Source organism: Lissotriton helveticus, chromosome 9 (genome assembly GCF_964261635.1).
Source record: "Lissotriton helveticus chromosome 9, aLisHel1.1, whole genome shotgun sequence".
Lineage (NCBI taxonomy): Eukaryota > Metazoa > Chordata > Amphibia > Caudata > Salamandridae > Lissotriton > Lissotriton helveticus.
The window spans coordinates 96,717,839-96,744,147 of record NC_136070.1 but is presented as its reverse complement, the minus strand read 5'-3'; the positions used below and the strand labels follow the sequence as shown (position 1 = coordinate 96,744,147).

At 47.4% G+C, this 26,309-nt stretch overlaps 1 protein-coding gene across 1 annotated transcript in view; it reads left to right on the top strand.

Annotated features, from left to right (window-relative positions):
• Positions 1-690: 690 nt before the first annotated feature.
• Positions 691-26,309, top strand: part of LOC144780971 (matrix metalloproteinase-18-like) — a 110,253-nt gene continuing 84,634 nt past the window's right edge. The window contains exons 1-2 of the mRNA XM_078659560.1: positions 691-952; positions 4,660-4,807. Of these exons, the coding sequence (XP_078515686.1) occupies positions 728-952; positions 4,660-4,807 (373 nt within the window). The 5' untranslated portion in view covers positions 691-727. The remainder of the gene's footprint in view (positions 953-4,659; positions 4,808-26,309) is intronic.

The following is a 26,309-nucleotide window of genomic DNA, read 5'->3' as shown; positions in this document are numbered from 1 at the left end:
ACTGGCAACCCTGCCTGATGCACTGATGGTCATCATTGCCGGTAATATTACACCGGTGCCCACTACTGTAACCTTGTCTGATGCGTCACGGGTACACCCGTAATAATATTAGTAGCTCGAGATGATTTTCCCTCTAACACAAATAGCTCTTTTTACATGAAAGGTTGAAAACCCTGATCTACAGAGATTGTGGGGAGGTTGTACAGTAAGGCGGCAGAGGGCTGGATTGTTCCAGCTTTGACAGGTGTGTTCATGGACTGCATGTCCTCCCTGCCCTGATAAAAGCCCTCCATTTCACAACCAGTACAAACAGACTATTAGCAGTGCTTTAAATGGGCTGGTACCGAGTACCGGCACTTTTTATTTTGAGGGAGAGTACCTGCACTTCTCAAAAGTGACATCATACTTTTAATTGGAGGGTACCGACCCTGCTCAGAACAAGCAACGTTTTCATTCCAAGCACTGACTATTCGCTGCAAGTGGGGCGGCGGGCGCCCCTCGCCGTGACCGGCGCCCCTCGCCGTGACCGGCACCTCTTAGCACAGTGGATCAGACGCAACCTTTACATTCTGTTCCAGGGGTGAAGGTCGGCGGTGATTGCGCGTCTCTGGAAGGGTCACCCCTGTGTTTGCACAGGTTTAATGTGTAGCCGGGCGGGTGGCCAGGGCCCTAGATAAGGGCTCCGGGGGTCAGTGTGTGCAGTCCGAGCTCCCTGACCGCAGTGAGCATGGAGGCGCGCGGTGTCCACCTGAGGCTCGTGTGCCTGGCTCTCTTCCTCGCCTTCCCCTTGGCTTCAGCGAGGCCGGTGGAAGGTGGAGCGGACGCGGAGGATTACTCGGACCAGCAGGTGGAATCGGCGCAGGAGACGAATGTCCGAGCCCAGCTACAGCCCCGAGGGCCCAAACCAGCAGAGTCCCAGGGGGTCACCGCCGGCGAGTTTCAAATGATCGTGGTGAGTGTGGTTGCCACAAAGCTCGGTGTGCTGAGAACACTTAGGGGCAGATTTACAAGCCCCTTGCACCTCTTTTACGCCGCCGTTGCGTCACTTTTGTGACACAGCGACGGCGCAAAACCAGTGCCAAGCTGTGGGGAATGTCTAACATGATGCATCTGGGAGATGAGTCACGTTGGAAAGCCCTGCGCCACATGTAGTCGTTCCGGCGCAGGGGGGCGTACCGGCGCAGGAGCGCCTCCTAAAAGTGCCGTCACTTTTAAGGTCATGCTGCGCAAAACCCTGACGCAGCATGTTAGGGATAGGGCACCTCCGAGCCTTGCTGGAGCTGCGTCGTGCTTTCGACGCAACTCCAGCGATGCACCGCATTTCCACCAGGGGATGCGTCACGCATCTGCCCATCTGAGCGCCACGGTGCGCCGCATTGTAAATGCGGCGCATCAGTGATGGCGCACGGGTGGGCAGATGCGTCGCAACCCTTCCGGCGCATCTCTGCTGATTAGCAGAGATGCGCCAGAAGTCGTAAATCTGCCCCTAGGTTTGCAGTCCTGGCCTTTCACTTATAACCTAAAGAATGCTGGGAGTTGTAGTTCTGGGGGTCTTTCATTGAATTAAACGGTCTGACGTACCTGATTGTAATGGTTTGTAACACAAAAGTTCAGGATAATTGACAATCCGGGATAGGGTAACACTAAATGATAGAAGCTAACTTTTCAAAGATCTACTGATGAACGATTCTCACGCCCTTCATTTTCCGTTGAAATGGTCTGGACAAAGGAGATACACAGAAAAAAGATGTAAGGTTTGAACAAAAATGTGAAAAAAACGAGGGCCCAAACTTCCAATTGAATATCTTTTGTTTTCGTCAAACTCTAATGCAATCTCTCATTTACTAGCACCTATTGTGGCACTGCAGTTAGCTTGGTGGGTTAATGAATCTGCTGCATAGAGCTGCTTGCCACCTCTTTGTCACACTCTGAATTCCGGTGAGCTGATTAGAGAGTTAACTGATTTATAGCGACACGAATCCCTCGAGCTGCAATACTGTAACTGTCATCACCAGGTAAACATAAGAGTATGAGAAACAACAGCTTACAACGGTAGGTCAGGTTCGCCAAGAAATAGAAAATTGTGCTACTCAGAGACTTTCACCAGGGTGCAAGGCAGTGCGGGATTGCAACACATTTATTCTGGGAACCCATACATTGGGGGTCAAGGTGGCTAACAAAAATGGGGTGGAGTCACAAGGGTCGGAGTCATCAAAAGCAATATGACAGTCAATTTATAGTTTAAAAAAAACTCTGACACAGAAATTAGCACCAAGGAGAAACAAGACAGAAAATATGTTCTGGTTTAATAGGTTGCAAAACATTTTTATGGAAAGATAACTGGTGGTTAAACCACTTGCTGGAGAGATATGTGTTTAGTTTAGCCACCGTTTTGACTCAAAGTGGATTAGAGGGTTAATGTGCCTTCCTTAAACGACATAGGGTAACATGCCGATGATAGATTATTATGCTACGTGGATTGGTAAGAGGGTCATTGTTTTTGACACAGCGATCCTTTTATTACTTGCAGTTCATAAATTGCAATCCTTCCAATATAGCACAGCGAGCTATGAACCAGCATCAAAGATCTGCATGCAAACTGCAAGACATGGCTTTAGAACCTTATTGTTGTTTGACTCAATCTGTTATAAGGCTGCTAAAAAGGATTTTTAGGTTAGTAGTAATAACGGACTACCCTAAGCACTGCGTTATGTATTAAATCCTGACTTAGTGTTTCTCCCAACTATCCAATTTTAGCATTTAATTCCTACCAGCAAAGACTGCACTTTTGATTTATTTTTTCACAATTATTTCACTGCAATCAGCATCCCACACCACTATAATTACGATTTTGGCAGGATCCATCACTGGTGGTTCTGGCGGATTGGAGAAAACACACAATACCAACAAGTGTGTCTCCTTATCCGGACCACTTTTTCAGTAATCGCAGATAATGATGTTCTGCTGATGGGATTCATTTTCTTTTGCTAGTACACATTTTGCAGATAGACACAGAGCTTCTCCATTTCGCCGTTGCTATAATTCAGACCAGTGACAGTCTCTATGTTTTTTTGTAATGTGTGAGGGACTCCTACACCTTGAACCCTCTTTCTTTTATATACCATCCTATACATTGATTAACACTATACACTTGTATGATTTATTGCTAATGTGGGCGTGTAATGTAAAGCTCTCCGACACCCTACAGTGGGATGCATAGCACTATACAAGTATTAAATACATGAATTAACAAGTGCAAATTGAATTGCTATTCGTGTAAATACTTGTTTGTATGGATACAACTTACATTTTTAGAGGACATGTATAGAATTCTTACATATAGGGGTTACACAAAATCAAAAAACCTGCCTCCAAATCGTAGTTTCCCTTAAGTACTTGTGAAGTGATAACAAGCTGTGTGCCTTTGTATCTTCATTGCGAAGACATCTAGATGCTTTCAGGCAGGACTCTACTCGAACAGGTGGAGGTCTGATGGCGCTTTAAATGCCCCCTTTGTTTTGAACCCAAGCTGGAATACAACAATTAAAAAGCCCTCCTCACTGCCTGCACATTGCTGCTGCAAATAGAAAGCATGCAAAACAAAGGAAGAGTGTCATATGCAACGATGTCTGTGATGAAACACAGAAGCAGAGACTGTGAAAAGGACTATAGAAAGATACCCTCTTGTAGACACATTGGAAACCTTCAAGGGTTTTATAGGAAGCTCTCACTCACCAACCTGGTTGGTGACATGCTTCATCATCGGGCCCACCAGGAGAAGCCGAGTGCCTCCCTGGTGTGCTACAACGCCAGATTACTGCGGAGCTGGATTTTTTGACAGTGATGTGAAAAGTGATGTTAAAAACGTCTAATACTGTACCAACCAAAATGATTTATATACTGGTCAGTTTAGACATGGTTAAAAAGGTATGTGTGGAAGAACTACCACTGATTATGATGGGAGTTTCCACTTAAAGTGGGGTCAACATGTTTCTGCCCTGTATAAGTGTAAGAATTACGTAGGCATTTTTCAGGACCGTGTAGCGTGTACCTTGGCAGTATGGGCGCGCTAAGGCCCACCCAGACCAAAGGACGTGAAAGTTAAAATTTGTGCTATGTGTAAAAAAGGGTGCAAAACAAAACACAAACCACAAGTTGTGGGATTTCCCTCCACTCAGGGGAACCTGTATAGTCTGGGAAAGAAATGAAAGACAAACATACATGAAGGACAAAACATATAGAAAGCAGACAACATACCGACACTGCTGAATTGTGTCCATGTGTTGGTAAATTAGTTACACCGGGCCCAATTCAGCATATTTCACAGGGGCCAAATGGATGCCAGATCCAGCTGAATAATAACTGCTGGATCGGAGATCTAGTGGGTTCCTCCTTCAGTGCAACACCGGTGCAAGGTCATCCCAGTTTTGGAAATCTAGCTTTGCATCAAAACATAAGGATGTTTGCATGCATCTTCCCTGGACAAGCCCCCTTTGCCTGGATTAGTAGAGCATCAGCCCGTCATCCATTGTAGATGAACATGGAACTTTCACCAAGTTTGGGCATTATGTCCTTAAGGATCTGGGGTACACAGGGTTAAAAGGCAACAGCCCCCCACTTCAAATAAAGACCTTAACACTTTTCACTTTTTCCATTTAGAACTACCTGACTGAGTTTGGATACCTCCAAGAAACAGGTGAGGAGTACGTCATTCCAAACAAAACTTTCATCACCGAAGACGAGTTTCCGGAAGAGGTCATCAGCGGCCTGGAATGGTTCCAAAGACAGAACGGATTAAAAGTTACAGGTAATTGACTACTTTGTTTCATCTTGATTGAGATATTTGTGAATGGGGGCAGGATGCTTACCAATCAAACGTTTTCATAATTGCCCTTCACAAACCTATAAGCTGCATAAGGTCATGAATGGGAACCGATGGCTAACCAGACCAGAGGTACGTACCCCAACTTCTGTGCCTGAACTCCATTTGATTAAGTCTTGAGGGAGCATCCACCCTTTGTGAGGTAGGTGGACCTGACCAAAGTCCAGGTACCAGAACAGTTCCCTGGTGTGCTCTGACAGCAAAAAGGTAACCACTGTAATTCTTTCCAAACCACCAATGGGGTCTTAACATTAGATGCATTTTCCAACTCACCCTTTATAGCGGAACGGTAAAGCCCGAGACCGCATTCTAAGATTACTCCGTAAATTCACAGCCATTGTTGGCTTGGTCATGTTGAGTAATATGTAGATCACCACCATATATAAAATATAATTGAAACCTCTATTGGAATAATTCAGAATCATGTCATGTTCTAGTTTCTTATGTTATGAGTATTTGTGGAGCACACTATCACCTTTATCTGTATTCCGGCTCTAAAGGTGTAATTCTAGCGTAGCCTCGGGTTGGAGGGGGGATCTATTTGTAGAGCCAGGTCTTCAGCTTCTTGCAGAACTCGAGGACTGAAGAAGCGACTGATGTGTGGCGTCAGGTTGTTCCAGGCTTGAGGAGTGATGTAGGAGAAGGCTTGACTGCCGGATCTGATTTTCTAGATGAGTGGGATTCGTGCAAATAGGAGTCTGGTCGAGTGGAGGTGCCTAGATGGTTTGTGGAATGAGATAAGGCTTTTGAGGTAGATTGAGCCCCTGTTATGTAATGCTTTAAAGTTGTGTGAGTGAAGAGTATGAAATGGTCTCATTTGTGTATCGGGAGCCAGTGGAGTTCCTGGAAATGTGGTGAGATGTGTGTGTGGCTTGTTAAGTTGAGTGTGAATCTGGGTGCCAAATTCTGAATGGTGTGAAGTCGTCAGGTGAAATGTTTGCTGATCCTGGCATAGAGGGTCTACCTGTAGTCCAATATGCTTGTGATGCGGGTGCGTGTAATTTTATTACGGGTGCGGGTTGAGAAACATAGAAAGATTTTCCTCCACATCTTCAGGGTGTGGAAACAGGAGGCTGTGATGTTTTTGACTTGGACTGTCTTGATCAGTTGGCTGTAATGATGATCCTGAGGTTCTTGGTGTGGGTGGTGGGGGGTGAATGTGCTGTCTGGGTTCATAACTCGTATTTATTTACATGCAAAGAAACAGGCAGCTTAATCCACCATAAAACGCTGATCTAGCAAAGAAGGTTCAGCTCCGTTCCCGCTGGGTGGTTGGTACACCACGATTGAGTAGTAGTCCTATCTTACTCATGAAGCATCCCAGGGCTCGAGTCAGGGTACCACGCGGGTGGACGGCGTCGCCCCACTTATTTTAACAGGTGGATGCCGTCCCCCCTGCTCAAAAGCTGGACTTCACTCTTTGGCCTCTCTCGGGCGAGATCGGAGCTCATTCAGAACGCTGCTCACGCGCTGGCATCTCTGATGCAATCGCATCTAAGGGGTGAGCGAGGGGAGGCAATGAGCCTGATGGTGCGAGCCACCTTCCGTGACATCACTTCCTGTTGTGACGTCACTTCCGGTGACAGCGTTCCCCTCCTCTTGTAAGTCACTGTGCTGGGCCCTGCCTGTGCAGGGTCTGTCTGCTTCAGTGCACAGGTGTTGCTGAAACGGTGAACTGTTAAACTCTCAGAGGCGACCCTTCGAGAGTGGCTCTTCCTTTTCATGTGAGGGGAGCCAGTGAATTCTGAGAAGCCTAGAGAGGCGCAGGGGAGATGACGTAAGCACTACTGGAAGTGACGTGAAAGCATTCCAGCGACACCAGCATTCAGACTACGAGTTAAGCACCATTTTGAATTAATCTTAAAGAATTTTTCTTCTTTTTCTGGAAACTATTTAAAGCAATTTTTTTCTCTATTTACCTTATTATTACTTAGCTTCTCTTCTCCACGTTACCTGGGGTGGGCGTGGAATTGCAAAAGGCGAAAGAAGCAGTGCAAAGCCATATTTATTAACAACCATTGACAAAGCCAAAAGGTCCCACCTTTATAGTGTGAGTGCCGAGCTTTTGGTTCTTCCAGTGTTTGTCTGTACAACGTTGTTTAAAAAAAAAAAAAAAAAAAAAAAAAAAAAAAAAGATTTCAAGACACTGGTGAAATGGCAAACACCGAGGGGCAGATTTACTACTTCTGGCGCATCTCTGCTAATCAGCAGGGATGCGCCAGAAGAGTTACGACGCATCTGCTCACCCGTGAGCCACCATTGATGCGCTGCATTTACAATGCGGCGCACTGTGGCGCACTGATGAGCGGCAGAAAGGCGGCGCATTGCTGGAGTTGTGTCGCAAGCGCGACGCTGCTCCAGCAAGGCTCGGGGTGCCCCTATCCCTAACATGCTGCGTCAATCCTTACGCCTGCTTCAAGCAGGCGCAGGGTTTTGAAGCAGCATGGCCGTAAAAGTGACTGAGTGAAATCTTGTAGATTTCACTCAGCCACTTTTCAGAGGCGTTCCTGCGCCGGAACAACCCCCTCCCCCCGTGCAGGAACGCCCACATGTGGTGCAGGGCTTTACAACATGACGCATCTCCATAGATGCGTCACGTTTTAAATACCCCGCAGCATGGCTGGCTTTGTGCCGCCGCTGCATCACAAAAGTGATGCAACGGCGGTGCAAATCTGGCGTAAGGGGCTTGTAAATCTGCCCCACAAGGTTTATCAAAATTGTATGTTGAATTAAATGTTATTAATGTTTATAAATGGTATGGTTTCTTTTTGTAATACTTTTTACTCGAAGAAACTCTGAACAGAATTAAAAAAGAAAAAGGAAGTGTCGTGAAAATGTAACGGGAAATGCTTGCCAAGGCTCATTTACTTTACACAGGATTTAGCTATTTGTTTCCCTATAGTAGCCCAGGGAGCAGATGTATTGGCCTGCAGAAGTGTCATGTTAGGGACACCTTCTGCCTCAGACATCAGCTGATTGAGTGGAACAGATTACTCTTCCACATGGCACCATCAGACGTGGTGCTGTGTGCAGCCAACATGGAATGGATGCTTCAGTTATTCTCAGCCAGTGGTGATGCTTTGAGCTGCATTTCAGTCCATTGATTTTTTGCACACAGTCACCACTCTAGACAGAGGTCGGCCATTTGCTAATCAGTTTTGCTTTTCCTCCAATAGGAACTGTCCAAACTGTGTGCCTAGGCCTGATCCCCTCCATGCACGAACACAGGCCACTCCAGACCAGTTTCAACCTACTAAGGCCTTGTCAGCAAAGTATAGCTGGAGGCCAGTTGGGCAGTACCCACACCTGGGCATACGCTTCACGCTTAATGGCCTCTAATGCAACGAACAACAGAGTGATTGAAAAAATGCTTGAATTAATATCAGCCACTTGGGGCCACATTCCAATCCATCATTTTTTTCCTACTATGCCACTGCAGACGGAGCCATATGCAAATCTGTGTTGTTCCTTCTCCAATAGGAACAAACCAGCCCAAACTGGCAGATTCAACCTGGAAAATGTGTCCCCGGAAACACTTGTGGTAATTTTGAATGAGTTAATACCACATGCAAAATTACTGCACCCCCCCCCCCCCCAGAACTCCTGTTAAAATAGCCTCCCCACCTACTTTGAATCCCACTTCTAATTGCAACAAGCAAGTGAAGACCGTAAGCCTGACACTCCTTAGAGAGGTTCCCTTCACCCACCCACCCATCATCTGTTCACCTTCCAATCCATCCATTTGGCTACCTTCCATTATTACTCTAGTTTTTGCATTCAATCTTACATCCATCCATCTGTTCACCCATTCAGCCTTGTTGCCTTCCATCAGTTGATCCATCCAACCCTACACTCAACCATTCTTTCACTCTTCTGTCAATCCATTACCCTCACTTGTCTGCTTCGCGGTGGTATTCACGTACAGTGTTAGTCATGAGTAAGGCTCATGTTTTCTGTTTTTACGCATTTTTACAGATAAATACAGACAGAAAACAGTGTTTTTCTGTCTGCATTTATTTTTTAAAAGTGGATAAATACAGGAATTTGTGCTGCTTTTAAATGACTCTCTGTGCTGTCTTTCATGAATTGCAACTAAAGCTCCCTGTTTTCCCTTTTTACGGATTTTTAAAGATAAATACAGACAGAAAACAATGTGTTTTCTGTCTGACTTTATTTTTACAAGTGGATAAATACAGAAAATTGTGCTTCTTTTAAGTGACTCTCCGAGCTGTCTTTCATGAATTGTAGCTTAGCAGTTGAGCAGACAGATAGCATGGAAAATTAAATAAAACAGGATCAAATTTCTTTAAATAATTGCATATGTCAACATACGTTTGTTATATAATGCTCATATTTAGTGGATATATTGTTGCGTAATATTTGTCAGCTTAAATACCTAAATGATGAAAGACATCAAAGTATAAATGCGTGTCTTATCAGTTAAATAAATATGGAAATGTACAGTTTTACAACTTCATTTATAAACAAAACACAAAATAAATATGGATAAATACAGACGGAAATGTTGAAAAAATAAATACCATGAAACCGGGAGCCCTAATTATAGCACAACAGCTGAGCAGATGGACAGCATGGGAAATTAAAAACCAGGATAACATTTCTTTAAATAACGCCATTTGTCAATATACATATGTAGTATAATGCTAGTATTTACCAGTGGATGTATTGTTATGTAATATTTGGCAGCTTAAATCGCAAAAACACAACAAATATTAAAGTATGAGTGAGTCTATCAACTAAATAAATATGGAAATGTACAGTTTTACACCTTCATTTATATGCAAAACACAAAATAAATATGGATAAATACAGATAAAATTGCCCAAAAATAAATATGGATGAATACAGACGGAAATGTTAAAAAAATAAATACCATAAAAGCGGGAGCCCTAGTTATGAGTTTGTTTTCCGTGTACTTCCAGCTAGGAGTGCCCAATAAGAATGATTGTTTTTGTTAGTGGGATCCATCTTAGTAGCCCATTGGTCCAGCGGTAACCTACGCGGGAGCTCTAGCTTCTACAATTGAGGGTCACGACAACACTGCATTGGAGGGTTTGAAGTGACTATTTGGAAGACGAAAGGACCAGGGTAGAAGGGGGGAGAAGCTGAGGGGGGAGGGGGAATGTGCGGGTGGCAACATGTTGTCCGAGACAGTCACAGAAGCAAGGTTGGTGCCAAAAAGAGGCAGGACGTCCATAGAATAGGATTGCCCAAGAGTTGGGGCCGGATCTCAGAGTGTAGGGTCTGGGTTAACAAATTGAAAATCGATTCCTGGTCATGACCCTTTGTGTGTTTGACTTTGAAGCAGCATTGCGGCACAGGTTGCTATCAGGGTGTCTGTGTAATGTTCAACTCTAGGGATTGCTGAGGGCATATGGGCGCATTCTAAGATTAAAGGGCTCGCTGTGCGTGCCGCAGAAGGCAGCACTGATGCATTTAGTGCTCTTTGCATATGTCCATACATTTATTATAACAACTTGTTACGAGCCATTGTCTGTACCGCATAAACAGATTGCAAAGAGAGCGGTTTTGATTTTGTCGGTGGTAAAAACACAGCGACACAAATCGGATTTCATGACACAGCTATTACCGCCGACAAAGCCGCTTGTGATATTTCCTGGTAGGTTGGATGGGAGTATGACCAGGGTGACAAGATCCTGACCAGCATTGGGATAGCCAATAGGTCTCGTCTTTGGGACCTTATAAATATTTAGCCATGCAGCACATTATCCATAGTATTAATCTGCCCCTCACAGAGAGGCACCATCAATTTGCATGCACGAAGATCAGTGCAACATGCGTACACCTATACGTCAGCGACATAATGCAGTTTGAGTAGATGAGGTATTTTAAAAATACAGCAAATGTGACACTTTATGGTCCTGTGCAGAAGAGTGTTTGACCCGAGCAACATTAACGATGACCATTTTTCAATTGTCCATCCCAGTAAAAGGATCTCCGCTTCCCATATTTCAACTCTTTATCATTATGACAGAATACCATGAGTGTACAAAAATTATAGCAGCATGGTAATTAGCTGGATGAAATGTTCTGGGCTAATTTGTGTGGAAATGGATTTTACAGAAGTAATTTTAGTAGTAACATAGCTTTTATTTCGATATATTAGTCATATCATAAAAAAGCATTACAATACGGGAAAAGTTTTTAAAAATACAATACATTTTAACATTTTGTTCCTCAATTAAAAATATACAAATTGACCATTCCTAAAATACATATAGATTAGCAATAAAACAAACACAATATAGTTTAAGGGAAACTCATTTGCGAGGAGAGTCTAATAACAGCATGAGGGTAATAATAGAGCCAATACAATTCATATTAGGGGAGACTCAGTTGCCTGGCGGATCTAATCCGCCATGCCCAACCCAAAAATTTTGCCAAGCAACAGGCAAACAAAGGACGGGCATCAGATCTTAAGATGCATCAGATCTTAAGATGCGTAAGGCCTCCAGGTGAGATCTAGTGCCAAGATTCCTGCATAGAGGTTTCAGCCAAGTGCGCCGCGGGGCTACATAGGCTGGGCACTCAAACAATAGGTGGGCAACTGACTCATGCCTATTGTCACAAAAAGGGCAATATGGTATAGTTTGCAGCGGTGGCTTCCAGCTTGCTGTCAGCTGCCCTAGTGGCAATAAGCCCACCCTAAATTTAAAATATAATGCCCTGTCCCATGGTTTGTGGATCATATCTAAGTAAGGTTCTCTAAAAGGGAGCTCATTAACCATCAGAAATTCTATGGTGGATCTACATAATTTAGAATGACTATTTCTCCCATTTGCCACCCAAGACCAATATAATTTAGGGTCTGTTTGGGGGGGGCAGTTCTATTAGCCCAGGCATCTTCAAGGCCCAGGTCATAAAGAAGCCGCATAACTTCCTTAAGCCAACGGACCTTATGCCAGCCAGATGTTAAGAGCAGTTCCCTTAGGCCTTCAGCATAACTGGACAATTCTGGTACCCTCCATATTCGTGCCCACAAGAGAAGGGGACGCAGCCTTGCCTGCTCGCTTATTGGGCATGTGCCTGCATCTAATAAGAGTGGGAGGGAAGGGGTACTATGCGGAAGCCTCATGAGGTCTTTGTGAAATTTATTTTCTAAGCGCCTCAGGTAGTCAACTTTCTGCACACCCCACAATTCAGACCCATACAGCGCTACACTCACCACCCTTGCCCTGTAAATGTCTATTACAGCACCAATTGGTTTAAGGGACGAGGCACGTTGTTCCTTCAACAAGGCCCCTGTTACCCTCTTGTGGGTCAGAAAGATCTTTTGGTGGTGGGCCATCCAGTTCATGGAATCACAGAGGCGGATACCTAGATAATCGAACTCTTTTACCCTTTCGAGTGGGACTGAGTCCAAGGTGGGGGGAATGACAGTTTTCCTTGGGGGGTTTAGGACCAGGAATTTAGTTTTACCTACATTAATAGCAAGACCCCTAGAATCACAGAATGTCTTGAAACTGGAGAGTAAGGATTGTAGGCCTGTTGGAGTTTTCGAGATCAGGAGGGTGTCGTCTGCAAATAGGAGGGTAGGGATTTTTCTGCCGGCCAGGGAAGGTGCATCTGCTGGATGTTTAAGCAGGTGCTCCACCACTCCATTAACATATAATGAAAACAGAGTGGGGGCTAGCACACAACCCTGGCGGACACCCCTATTTACAGAGATACGTGGTGTTTTTTGGCCCTGATCTCCCCACCTGATCTGTGCAAAGTTACTCTTGTGAAACTTGGTAAGCATGCTAAGTAGGTAAGGAGGGATACCCAAGCCCTCTAAGACACTCCACAACTGGGCACGTGGGACCAGGTCAAAGGCAGTCCGCAAGTCTATAAACGCGAGGTACAGACTGCCCTTGCCCAATACAACCACTTTCCAGTATAACATTAATAAGCGGAATGTCTGTTCGATGGTCCCCATTCCGGATCTAAAACCAGCCTGGAAGTCTGACAGTACTTGATTTTCTTCAGCCCACTGTAGGATCCTGCCTAAGACTACCTTGCCAGCTACCTTCTGGGTGGAATCTAGCAAACTAATTGGGCGGTAGTTAGCGGGGTCGTCCCGGCATCCTTTCTTAAAGATCGGGACGACCTCCGCGCCCCTCCAGGAGTCTGGCAGACATCCACCCATCAGGGCCGCATTCAGAAGTAGGGCAATAAGTTTGCTCCACACCTCCGGGTTGGCCCGTATTAGGTCACCAGGGATGCCATCAGGTCCTGCAGCCTTATTGGCAACCAGGCATTTAATTGCCCCTTCAACTTCCTTAGTGACAAAAAAGGTGGTCCTCATTTAGATAATCAACAGACACTCGATGTGGCAGATCCGTCGTTGCATCTAAAGAACCCACGGGAATGGAGTAAAGCTTGGAAAAATGGGCAAACCACGCCTCCCCCGTGATGTTACATGTCAGTAGAGAATCGGCGGGTTTATCCCTAGCTCTCAACAGTTCCCAAAAGGCCTTCGAGTCTTTCTTAGAACTAGCCATCATTAAATCGTTCCAGTATTTAGTTTCGTAGGCACCCCTAGCCGTAGATAAGACTTTTTTGTAGCTTTTCCTAGCGAGGCTGATGTGGCCAGGAACCTTGGATTTCACTGCTAGTATAAGTTCTCGTTTAGCAGCGCAACAGGTAGGAGAATACCATTTAGCTCTATTCTTCGACGTAGCTCTATTCGTGGCCCTTGCTCTTCCCTGCGGGACAACGAACAGCTTACTTAGTGCTAAAGTTGTTTCTATAAAGACATTATAGACATCAGAATAGCTAAGTTCCAATGGATCTAGCCGCATCTTCACAGTTGACATTATGGACTTTGCTTGAGCCATCCTTCCCTCATCCGCGGCAACTTTATTCCATTTTAACCGCCTGCCACAGTTCGAGGGGACTAGTTCGTGGGACGATTTCCATGTGTGTAGTGACGGGGTTGGGGTCGTACCTTGCCATGGGGGAGTAAGGGTCAGGGCTAGTGGGTTGTGGTCACTATCAGAAGTCGATAGGACCTCCATATCTTGAAGATATACCCAGAGCTTATGATTCAGCAATATATAGTCGATTCGTGAAGTGTGCCCCACCCTATTATAGGTGTGTGCTCCCCTGGTATCAGACTTGGATCTACCATTAGTTGCTCTAAGGTCGTATTCCATACAGAGGGCATTAATGTCTATGGCACTCTGGGTCCATTTTTTAATCGGGTTTAGAGAGAGCAAGGGGATACCTCTCCCAACATCATCCTCCCAGATGTCTAATATGTCCTCACTGGCTAGTGGTTCAAAACAACAATTGAGGTCTCCAGCCAGTATAACAAGGGAGTCTGTATTACAGGATCTGAGCTCCTCCTCAATTCCTGTTGAAGATAACATAGAGACACCACCCCTTGCCCCCCTTAGGTAGAGGTTAAACACTTCTAGCTTTTTCCCCCCTTGACATTGGATTGATAGTCTCTGCAGATCAGGAGATTTTGTGGGTATTTGCCTTATGGTTAGCCCCAATGTGATACTAACCCAAATCAGAAGGCCGCCCGAAGGGCGACCTTTACTACCAGATGCTTTGGATGCAGGCACAAAATAGGTTGTATAACCTACCCTGTGTCGAGGTTCCAGGCACCAGGTTTCTTGCAATAGACAAATCCCAAAAGGATCCACAAGAGAATTCCAATCGGGAGTGTCGATGTTACGTGCAAGTCCTGCTACGTTCCAACTGAGGAGCCTCAGCGGTGGGTTTCCTGCAACACTCAGCCCCAATGTGGGGGCAAATACAGGGGGGACGAAAACAGAGCTAGACCTTCTTGACCCATGTGGCAACACTATAGGCTCAGCAACAGCCCCAAATGAAGTTAGGGTGTCCTCCTCCTTAGTAGGGACAGTTACCCAGGTGTCATGGGTACTAACAACAGTGATCCTTTTGCTAATGAGCGGGGCCAATAGGTGCGGTGTTGAGGGGGTCAGTGGGAGGATAGCTGTCTCATGCACTGTTTCATGGGCTGTATTGGTGTTGAAAATTTTCGACACCCCCCAATCTTTCGGAGCATACACAGTTGGTTGGCCAAAAAGATAGATGGTGTTTATAGCAGGTTTAATCGCCAAAGGTAAAAGGTCAGGAACCACAGGAGACAAGAAGACCTTCGCATGAGGTGAAGAACCAACAGGCATGGGAAGTCAATCTACCTCTTCGAGACAACCAAACCTATTGGATGTTGGTACCCCAAGCCACCTTCTGTTTGGAACTTGCCATTTGTCTCTTGCCCCTCCACGGGCCTGGTGGCGTACCGAAGACCATTCCCCCCCATAGTTTTGGTTAGAACGTGGGGGGTAAAAGAATGTTAAAGGCCTGGCTACAATGGCTGAGTCTTCCCCATAGGTAGTCCACGAGCATATGTGGTGGGCCGTATGTGGGTCCTCAAAGGACACAACTATACAGTCACCTGGACTAGATTTCCGAGAAGGACCTACCCAAGGAACTCTACGCACCATTAAAATTCTACTTCTCATTTCGTTTGGGATGGTCTATTCACATTCAGCCAGTGGATAACCTTATTCTTCAAGGACCAATGGTTTTCTTGATGGTCATTCTCCGGTTCCGGTACACCTGTCAATACCACCACATATGGCTTTGCATCTGGGGGAGATCTATGTAACCCCCACGAAAATTGCTCCTATTTTGGGGGGCCTGGGATGTTGGGCAATCAGCCTTGGTGGCATTCAGCCTTGGGGAAGCTCCTGCTTTGTGGTGTGTGGTAAATTGTGAGATAGGGTGCTTCGGTGACTTTAGTGGGGGTTTGGAGGCTTTGTGATCATAGCCCTTTGTACGTGGTTTGGGTACTGGCCTGATTGAGGGTGATACTGGAGGAGTTGTGTTGGATATCGGTGGAGCTGGGTTGCCATCTAAAATACCATTGTTTTCCTGACCTCGCAGACTAAGAGTTGCTAGTGCTAAAATACTCTTTTCCACCTCTAAGAGATGGTTCTCAATACGTGAGAGTCTTAGGTCAAGGGGAGATAGCAGCTTTTTTAGGGTTTCCCAGACTATTTTTGTAAAACCCACGTCCTTTCCTTCCTACTCATCTAATTGTGTCCCAGTATCCTCTACTGCTGCGTTTTCCTTGGAAATTCCCAAGGTTGAGCCATCCTCATCTGCTCCTGGAGGCATCTGTACAGGAAAAGCAGTCCCACCTTCAACACTAATCACAGGGAGATTGCTAACATTAAGGTGATGGGCCGTAGCAACTTTTGCCTTCTTACGTGAGTAGGCAGACCTTGTGTTGCATTTCCTTTTGTGTTTTGTGCCCTTAGTGTTAGTACATGGGGAGTTATCATATATCTCCGTGATCTGTGGTGTATTGTCATACAATTGACCGTGGTCTAGATCAAAAGTAACCACGGGTGGGATCTGACTCGCCGGCTGGACAGTGGAACACGGGGTTGGTGTTAGGACGGGGGACGTGGCTAAAGTGTAGTGGACGTCAGCATGCGTTATAATACACCGAGGGTTGGCCAATCGCTCCGGAGTTATTGCGGACGCTATGTGGCCCAGAGATGATTTTTTGGACTTAGCAATGTCCTGAGACAATCTTCTAGCAGCATCCAGATCTAGGGAAACACGTTTTTGCACTTTAGTGATTTCCTTGTCTATGGCAATGTTTGTCCTCGTGATAAAATCATCAAGGGTCCCATTTTGCTTCAAACTCCCCTTAGCAGCCCTGCTGCGGTTTACCCGTGTACACATCTCCTAGAAGGCTATACAAAGCAATTACAACAATATACAAAAACAATTAAATGGTACCAGAGGCACAAGGAAGGGCGAAAGGGGTGGGGCCCAGCCCAGACTCTTCAGACCTCGAACGGCCTCAAACGGCCCGGTCTTTGCCCGGTCTTTGCCCGGACGCTACCGCGCAGCGGTAACTCCAAACTGTAAAATAGGGCTATGGCGGGGGGCGTGACCGGCAGGGAGAGCGGCCGCAGGTGTGAGACGCAGGGACTCCTGGGCAATTGAGTCCCTGCTAGGCTGCTCGCAGCCCTGCCGGTGCGAAGAGAGACAGGAATGTTCGGGCCCCTTTCCCAAAGCCCCACAAAGTCTGGAGACGCAGCGGGACCCCGGCAAGGCGTTGTGGTGTCACTCGGTCCCAAGAAGATCCAACGACGGCAGTCAGCAACAGGAGGTAGAGCCTCCACACAGTTCTCCGGCAATCCACTGGACAATGTTCCCCCAGAAGTAATTGTAAGTCTCTAGTACCAGTGAAGAATATTGTAGTTGGTGTGTTGCTTAAGCTGAATGTAGGCAAGAAATGGGTGTTGCACTTGGACTGCAAGCCAGAAGGGCTGCATTTACCCTTTATCCTTCTGAAGTACATAAAATAAGTATCATAGATGTTATATGAACACCTGTTTTTGTAGTGCATATACTAGGTGTACCCTGTGGCATTTGGTACATAATCGGTCATTATTATTACAAATTGTATCTGTAGCGCTCAGAAATAAAATAATAAATATCACTGTCCTACATACGGGAGTGTCAACTTTACCTATATTTTTGCACAAACTTACTGAATGCAAATAAACTACCTCAAATTGCTAATCCTTCATTATCCTGTGAAGGACTATAAGGTTGTGTCCCCTTTTGCACACCTTTTTAAGCTCCTTTCTAGTTTCTCACACAACTGGTTATGTCAGAAAAGCTGCTGCTGGTGGATTCCTGGTTTTAGGACAGCACACAGACACTGCAGCGCAGTGAGGAGACCACAGTATTCGTGCCATATTTAGAGGTGGGTCAGCCAACAAATTAACAGTGAGAGCAAAGCCGAGTCAAGGGTCGGCTCTGGCTCCATGAGGCGCTGCACAAGTCAAGCCTTGTAAACATTTGGGATGTAAATAATGCAACAAACAACACATTGGAATATGGCAAGGGGTCTTCGAAATCCCCCAAAACTTTTTTTTATTTTTTATTTCAAAGAATTTTTATTAAAACATTTTTACACACACAATTAACATCACTTCCCCTTCGTGGATGTGGATGACAATGGTTCACGTAGAATTTTAATACATGTTCGGATGATCCCCTATCTCCTGTCCTACTATTGAACATGCAAAAGCGTTTGGCCATAGTACATCAGACTGCATATCTCTGCAGCCAGAAGCATTTATTGAAAGTGATAGTTTTTAAATAGAAGGTGAGAAACATTTCTGCCCTCCGCCATGATGACAATGAGATAGCTGAGAGGCAAGTCAGTTGTCACGTGTACCCTATATGTGGCTTAGATTCCTATTATACACAAAGCAACATTATAGTTTAGTAAATAGTTTATTGATTATTAAATCAAACACGACTGAGATTTATGTGCACATCCTGAACTCCTGTATTTGATGGTGCTCCGATATATGATAATGAACAAAAGGATGCCCTGTTACAAAGTATTTGCCTAGGATCACACAATTTGGCCAAGTAGGGAAGCTACGATCGATCCCAGATTTTCCAGTATCACAGTAGGCAATTTAGCCATTGATGGTATCTCTTTCTGAAATCAGAAGTTAATGCTTTCTCCATAATTCTTGGAACAGGAGACTATAGAGTGAGTAACAGGCAGAATCAGCATTTTATTTTAAGCAGTGTCACATATGGCGAACCTTTCCAAAATTCGGGCTCTTCTCAACAAACAGAGAAGTTAACTTTACAGTTTTCTCTGACACATGGAGATTTGAAGATTTACATAATTTGTAACCTGATTTGTAGCTCGTTTCCAATGTTTCATGGTGGGTATTTGTAGCCAGTAAGCCAAAGGGCGATCCACAAAAGCTCTGTCCCACAACAGTTTGAGTCGTTTTGGGCTCGAGGTTGCAAGTGGCCTCTAGCGGAGTCAGAAGTAAGCAACTGGCTCGAGCCTGGCTTGCCCACTTGCAGCCACATTTTGTTTTAAGAACGCTTGACTTCAAAAATAGACACGCTCTCCGATACCCTGCATCCCAAAAACCGCAAGCAGGATCTGCAAAACTTTCATCAACCGGAAGTCAATAAGCTCCCCTGTTACAGTGTACTCAAAGGGATATTAGGCTAGTGATTTTTCCTCCAGTCCCTTACTGTATCTTAGATGAAAGCAAAGCGTTTTCCAGCTCCCTGGCACTCTCTCCAGTCCGGACTGAAGCCAGTGGGAACCCGCAGGAGATTCGAACAGCCAAATGCAGTACACAGAATGTGGGAGTCCCGCTGCAGTTAATTACTTTGGCACAGAGGAGAGGGCCGCTTCCACTGACTGATGTCATCGAGGCTAAGGGCAGGAATTCCCTACAAGCTGCCAGCAGGCTGAACTCTGCAGCACTCTTTCCCCCGCCCAGACACAGAGCACACTTTCCCTCCAGAGGAACGGGCTGTCTCAGATACAACACTTCTTTTTCTAAACTGGGCCTCATTTTGCCTAAAGCTGTTTATTTCTTTGTGCCAAATATAAATGGCAGAATAAATTCTATCGGCATTAGAATTCAGGTGTACTTTAATCTATTGGCCAAGAGAAGACGTTTAGTGTGCAGTGTTAGAGCATGTCTGACTCTGTTAGTACATGCGCGGCCACGCTAATTACAAACAGATGGCCCATGCGTGCCGCTGCTTGCTCCCACAAGGTGGATGCCGTGGCATGCACGAGTTTCTGAAAAGTGCAGACTGATTCCTAAAGGTCATCTCCTAGAGCAGCACATGCGCACTGCGCTAGGCTCGACCTAAAAAAACAGGACATTTCGCAAATATAGAAGAAGGACTACAATTTTACATTAACGGAGGGGCGCAGAATGACAGCTCTCACCAACATAGGAACCCAGAAGAGGCACTAAGAAAATAAATAAAATGTAATTTCTAAAACCAGCATCATACCTGTTAATTAAATTGCTACTTATAAGAGCTGTGAACTACCACAGCTTTAGAACACCTAAAAAGTGCCTCTCACTGTTTTCAGTCGACCCCCTCTAAAAACTGGGACATGAGCCAAAATTGCCTAAATCTGCCCGGACAGCTGGTGGAAACTTGGAACTGTCCCGGCAAACCCTGTACGCCTGGTCACCCTATGTATGACAGATTATGTATTGAGACATGTACTAAGCCCGAGTCACAAATTAGAGGAAGGTACACGAGCAAATTTATATGGCGAGCCGAGCCGACCCATGGGTCTGCCTTGAATCTACCAGTATGTGCACAAGATGAGCCATGAAAATATTTGGAATGTATATTGTATAACAAACAAAATGTAAAAACATGATAGAATCTCTTAAAAATAAAAAAGTGTATTTCTATAACATGCAGAAGTGTTTCACCTTAGTGCGTCAGATTACATCACTGCATTATGCAGACATTTATTAAAAGCAGGGCTCGAGTCGGGGTACCACGCGGGTGGACGCGTCCCCCCACTTATTTTACCGGGTGGACGCTGTCCCCCCTGCCAAACAGCTGGACTTCACTCTTTGGCCTCTCTGGGAGGAGGGGCTCGGAGCTCACAGCACGCTGCTCCCACGCTCTAACTTCTCAGATGCAATCGCATCTAAGGGGTGAGCGAGGGGAGGCAATGAGCCCGATGGTGCAAGCCACCTTTCGTGACGTCACTTCCTGTCGTGACGTCACTTCCGGAGAGTGCGTCCCTCCCACTTCTTTTTTTAGGACTTGTGCCCTGATTAAAAGTGACATTTTTAGAAACATTCATGGCCCTCCACCCAACGACAATACCATTAGTGAAGTAAGAGACAAGTCAGTGGCCTAGATTCTTGTTATAAATGGAGCAGCATCAAAGTCTATTAAATCAAACATACAAGGTCCTTCTGCAGCGTTCACCCTGACCTCGAGTATTTAAAAGTGCACTTATGTGGGATAATAAAGAAAATGGAGGCTCTGTGAACTGAATATTTGCCTAGAATCACACAATTTGGCAAGTAGCGAAGCCAGTATTGATATCTGGTTTCACATTTTGACATTCAGCCCCAAAGGGGTCTCTGTCTCTCCCTCGTTTACGTCAAAGGTCACTGTTTGGTCTTTCATGCTTAGCTCAGGACACAAGAAGAAATGACACAAAGATACCAGATCCGTCTCAGGGACACCAGACCAAACTCCGAAGCCAAGAAAGCATTTATTGGGGGGGGGGGGTCGCCCTCAAACAGCCCTCCCTGAAGCTACAACCCTAAGAATGAAATAGAATGAGAGATTGGTGCGTATGAAGTCTTGTCTAACATCCTTGAAAGAAATAGGTTCTGCTTCTTGGGTAGATGTGAACAGCAAAGGAGCAACTTATAGGCATGCGCTGGTTACAGGCATCCACGTTTAATGGCCTGTGGAGTCTACCCAGGAGTGAAGGAAGAGCAGCGTAGAGGCCTGCGCTGGTTACAGCATCCACGTTTAATGGCCTGTGGATTCTACCCAGGAGTGAAGGAAGAGCAGCTTGAGGCCTGTGCAGGTTACAGGCAGCCACGTTTAATGGCCTGTGGAGTCTACCCAGGAGTGAAGGAAGAGTAGTGTAGAGGCCTGTGCAGGTTACAGGCAGCCACGTTTAATGGTCTGTGGAGTCTACCCAGGACTGAAGGAAGAGCAGCGTAGAGGCCTGTGCAGGTTACAGGCAGCCACGTTTAATGGCCTGTGGAGTCTACCCAGGAGTGAAGGAAGAGCAGCTTAGAGGCCTGCGCTGGTTACAGGCAGCCACATTTAATGGCCTGGAGAGTCTACCCAGGAGTGAAGGACGAGCAGCGTAGAGGCCTGCGCTGGTTACAGGCAGCCACGTTTATTGGCCTGTAGAGTCTACCCAGGAGTGAAGGAAGAGCAGCGTAGAGGCCTGCGCTGGTTACAGGCAGCCACGTTTAATGGCCTTGAGAGTCTACCCAGGAGTGAAGGAAGAGCAGCGTAGAGGCCTGCACAGGTTACAGGCATCCACATTTAGTGGCCTGTGGAGTCTACCCAGGAGTGAAGGAAGAGCAGCGTAGAGGCCTGCGCTGGTTACAGGCAGCCACATTTAATGGCCTGGAGAGTCTACCCAGGAGTGAAGGAAGAGCAGCGTAGAGGCCTGCGCAGGTAACAGGCATCCATGTTTAATGGCCTGGAGAGTCTACCCGGGAGTGAAGGAAGAGCAGCGTAGAGGCCTGTGCTGGTTACAGGCAGCCACGTTTAATGGCCTGGAGAGTCTACCCAGGAGTGAAGGAAGAGCAGCGTAGAGGCCTGTGCTGGTTACAGGCATCCACGTTCAATGGCCTGTAGAGTCTACCCAGGAGTGAAGGAAGAGCAGCGTAGAGGCCTGCCCTGGTTACAGGCAGCCACGTTTAATGGCCTGGAGAGTCTACTCAGGAGTGAAGGAAGAGCAGCGTAGAGGCCTGCGCTGGTTACAGGCAGCCACGTTTAATGGCCTGTGGAGTCTACCCAGGAGTGAAGGAAGAGGAGTGAAGGAAGAGCAGCGTAGAGGCCTGTGCAGGTTACAGGCAGCCACGTTTAATGGTCTGTGGAGTCTACCCAGGAGTGAAGGAAGAGCAGCGTAGAGGCCTGCGCTGGTTACAGGCATTCACGTTTAATGGCCTGTGAACTCTACCCAGGAGTGAAGGAAGAGCAGCGTAGAGGCCTGTGCAGGTTACAGGCATCCACGTTCAATGGTCTGTAGAGTCTACGCATGAGAGAAGGAAGAGCAGCGTAGGGCCTGTGCTGGTTACAGGCAGCCACGTTTAATGGCCTGTAGAGTCTACGCATGAGAGAAGGAAGAGTAGCGTAGCGGCCTGCGCTGGTTACAGGCATCCACGTTTAATGGCCTGTGGAGTCTACCCAGGACTGAAGGAAGAGCAGCGTAGAGGCCTGTGCAGGTTACAGGCATCCACGTTCAATGGTCTGTAGAGTCTACGCATGAGAGAAGGAAGAGCAGCGTAGGGCCTGTGCTGGTTACAGGCAGCCACGTTTAATGGCCTGTGGAGTCTACCCAGGACTGAAGGAAGAGCAGCGTAGAGGCCTGTGCAGGTAACAGGCAGCCACATTTATTGGCCTTTAGAGTCTACCCAGGAGTGAAGGAAGAGCAGCGTAGGGGCCTGCGCTGGTTACAGGCAGCCACGTTTAATGGCCTGTGGAGTCTACCCAGGAGTGAAGGAAGAGTAGTGTAGAGGCCTGTGCAGGTTACAGGCAGCCACGTTTAATGGTCTGTGGAGTCTACCCAGGACTGAAGGAAGAGCAGCGTAGAGGCCTGTGCAGGTTACAGGCAGCCACGTTTAATGGCCTGTGGAGTCTACCCAGGAGTGAAGGAAGAGCAGCGTAGAGGCCTGCGCTGGTTACAGGCAGCCACGTTTAATGGCCTGGAGAGTCTACCCAGGAGTGAAGGACGAGCAGCATAGAGGCCTGCGCTGGTTACAGGCAGCCACGTTTATTGGCCTGTAGAGTCTACCCAGGAGTGAAGGAAGAGCAGCGTAGAGGCTACCCAGGAGTGAAGGAAGAGCAGCGTAGAGGCATGCACTGGTTACAGGCAGCCATGTTTAATGGTCTGTGGAGTCTACCCAGGAGTGAAGGAAGAGTAGCGTAGAGGCCTGTGCAGGTTACAGGCAGCCACGTTTAATGGTCTGTGGAGTCTACCCAGGAGTGAAGGAAGAGCAGCGTAGAGGCCTGCGCTGGTTACAGGCATCCACGTTTAATGGGCTGTGGAGTCTACCCAGGAGTGAAGGAAGAGCAGCGTAGAGGCCTGTGCAGGTTACAGGCATCCACGTTTAATGGTCTGTAGAGTCTACGCATGAGAGAAGGAAGAGCAGCGTAGGGCCTGTGCTGGTTACAGGCAGCCACGTTTAATGGCCTGCAGAGTCTACGCATGAGAGAAGGAAGAGTAGCGTAGCGGCCTGCGCTGGTTACAGGCATCCACGTTTAATGGCCTGTGGAGTCTACCCAGGAGTGAAGGAAGTGCAGCGTAGAGGCCTGTGCAGGTTACAGGCAGCCACGTTTAATGGCCTGTGGAGTCTACCCAGGAGTGACGGAAGAGCAGCGTAGAGGCCTGCGCTGGTTACAGGCATCCACGTTTAATGGTCTGTAGAGTCTACCCAGGAGTGAAGGAAGAGCAGCGTAGAGGCCTGCGCAGGTTACAGGCATCCACGTTTAATGGCCTGTGGAGTCTACCCAGGAATGAAGGAAGAGCAGCATAGAAGCCTGCGCTGGTTACAGGCATCCACGTTTAATGGCCTGTGGAGTCTACCCAGGAATGAAGGAAGAGCAGCATAGAGGCCTGCGCTGGTTACAGGCAGCCACGTTTAATGGCCTGTAGAGTCTACCCAGGAGTGAAGGAAGAGCAGCGTAGAGGCCTGTGCTGGTTACAGGCATCCACGTTTAATGGCCTGTGGAGTCTACCCAGAAGTGACGGAAGAGCAGCGTAGAGGCCTGCGCTGGTTACAGGCAGCCTGGTTTAATGGCCTGTGGAGTCTACCCAGGAGTGACGGAAGAGCAGCGTAGAGGCCTGCGCTGGTTACAGGCATCCACGTTTAATGGCCTGTAGAGTCTACCCAGGAGTGAAGGAAGAGAAGCGTAGAGGCCTGCGCTGGTTACAGGCATCCACGTTTAATGGCCTGTAGAGTCTACCCAGGAGTGAAGGAAGAGCAGCGTAGAGGCATGCACTGGTTACAGGCATCCACGTTTAATGGCCTGTGGAGTCTACCCAGGAGTGAAGGAAGAGCAGCGTAGAGGCCTGCGCTGGTTACAGGCAGCCACGTTTAATGGCCTGTAGAGTCTACCCAGGAGTAAAGGAAGAGCAGCGTAGAGGCCTGCGCTGGTTACAGGCATCCACTTTCAATGGCCTGTAGAGTCTACCCAGGAGTGAAGGAAGAGTAGCGAAGAGGCCTGCGCTGGTTACAGGCAGCCACGTTTAATGGCCTGTGGAGTCTACCCAGGAGTGACGGAAGAGCAGCGTAGAGGCCTGCGCTGGTTACAGGCAGCCAGGTTTAATGGCCTGTGGAGTCTACCCAGGAGTGACGGAAGAGCAGCGTAGAGGCCTGCGCTGGTTACAGGCATCCACGTTTAATGGCCTGTAGAGTCTACCCAGGAGTGAAGGAAGAGCAGCGTAGAGGCCTGCGCTGGTTACAGGCATCCACGTTTAATGGCCTGTGGAGTCTACCCAGGAGTGAAGGAAGAGCAGCGTAGAGGCATGCACTGGTAACAGGCATCCACGTTTAATGGCCTGTGGAGTCTTCCCAGGAGTGAAGGAAGAGCAGCGTAGAGGCCTGCGCTGGTCACAGGCAGCCACGTTTAATGGCCTGTAGAGTCTACCCAGGAGTGAAGGAAGAGCAGCGTAGAGGCCTGCGCTGGTTACAGGCATCCACTTTTAATGGCCTGTAGAGTCTACCCAGGAGTGAAGGAAGAGTAGCGAAGAGGCCTGCGCTGGTTACAGGCAGCCACGTTTAATGGCCTGTGGAGTCTACCCAGGAGTGACGGAAGAGCAGCGTAGAGGCCTGCGCTGGTTACAGGCATCCACGTTCAATGGCCTGTAGAGTCTACCCAGGAGTGAAGGAAGAGCAGCGTAGAGGTCTGTGCTGGTTACAGGCATCCACGTTTAATGTCCTGTAGCGTCTACCCAGGAGTGAAGGAAGAGTAGCGTAGAGGCCTGCGCTGGTTACAGGCAGCCACGTTTAATGTCCTGTAGAGTCTACCCAGGAGTGAAAGAAGAGCAGCGTAGAGGCCTGTGCAGGTTACAGGCAGCCACGTTTAATGGCCTGTAGAGTCTACCCAGGAGTGAAGGAAGAGCAGCGTAGAGGCCTGCGCTGGTTACAGGCAGCCACGTTTAATGGCCTGTAGAGTCTACCCAGGAGTGAAAGAAGAGCAGCGTAGAGGCCTGTGCAGGTTACAGGCAGCCAGGTTTAATGGCCTGTGGAGTCTACCCAGGAGTGAAGGAAGAGCAGCGTAGAGGCCTGCGCTGTTTACAGGCATCCACGTTTAATGGCCTGTAGAGTCTACCCAGGAGTGAAGGAAGAGCAGCGTAGAGGCCTGCGCTGGTTACAGGCAGCCACGTTTAATGGCCTGTGGAGTCTACCCAGGAGTGAAGGAAGAGGAATGAAGGAAGAGCAGCGTAGAGGCCTGCGCTGGTTCCAGGCATCCACGTTCAATGGCCTGTAGAGTCTACCCAGGAGTGAAGGAAGAGCAGGCTGCAGCGTAGAGGCCCGCGCTGGTTACAGGCAGCCACGTTTAATGGCCTGTGGAGTCCGCCCAGGGGTGAAGGAAGAGCAGCGTAGAGGCCTGTGCTGGTTACAGGCAGCCACCTTTAATGGTCTGTAGTGTCTACCCAGGAGTGAAGGAAGAGCAGCATAGAGGCCTGTGCTGGTTACAGGCAGCCACGTTTAATGTCCTGTAGAGTCTACCCAGGAGTGAAGGAAGATCAGCGTAGAGGTCTGTACAGGTTACAGGCAGCCATGTTTAATGGTTTGTAGAGTCTACCCAGGAGTGA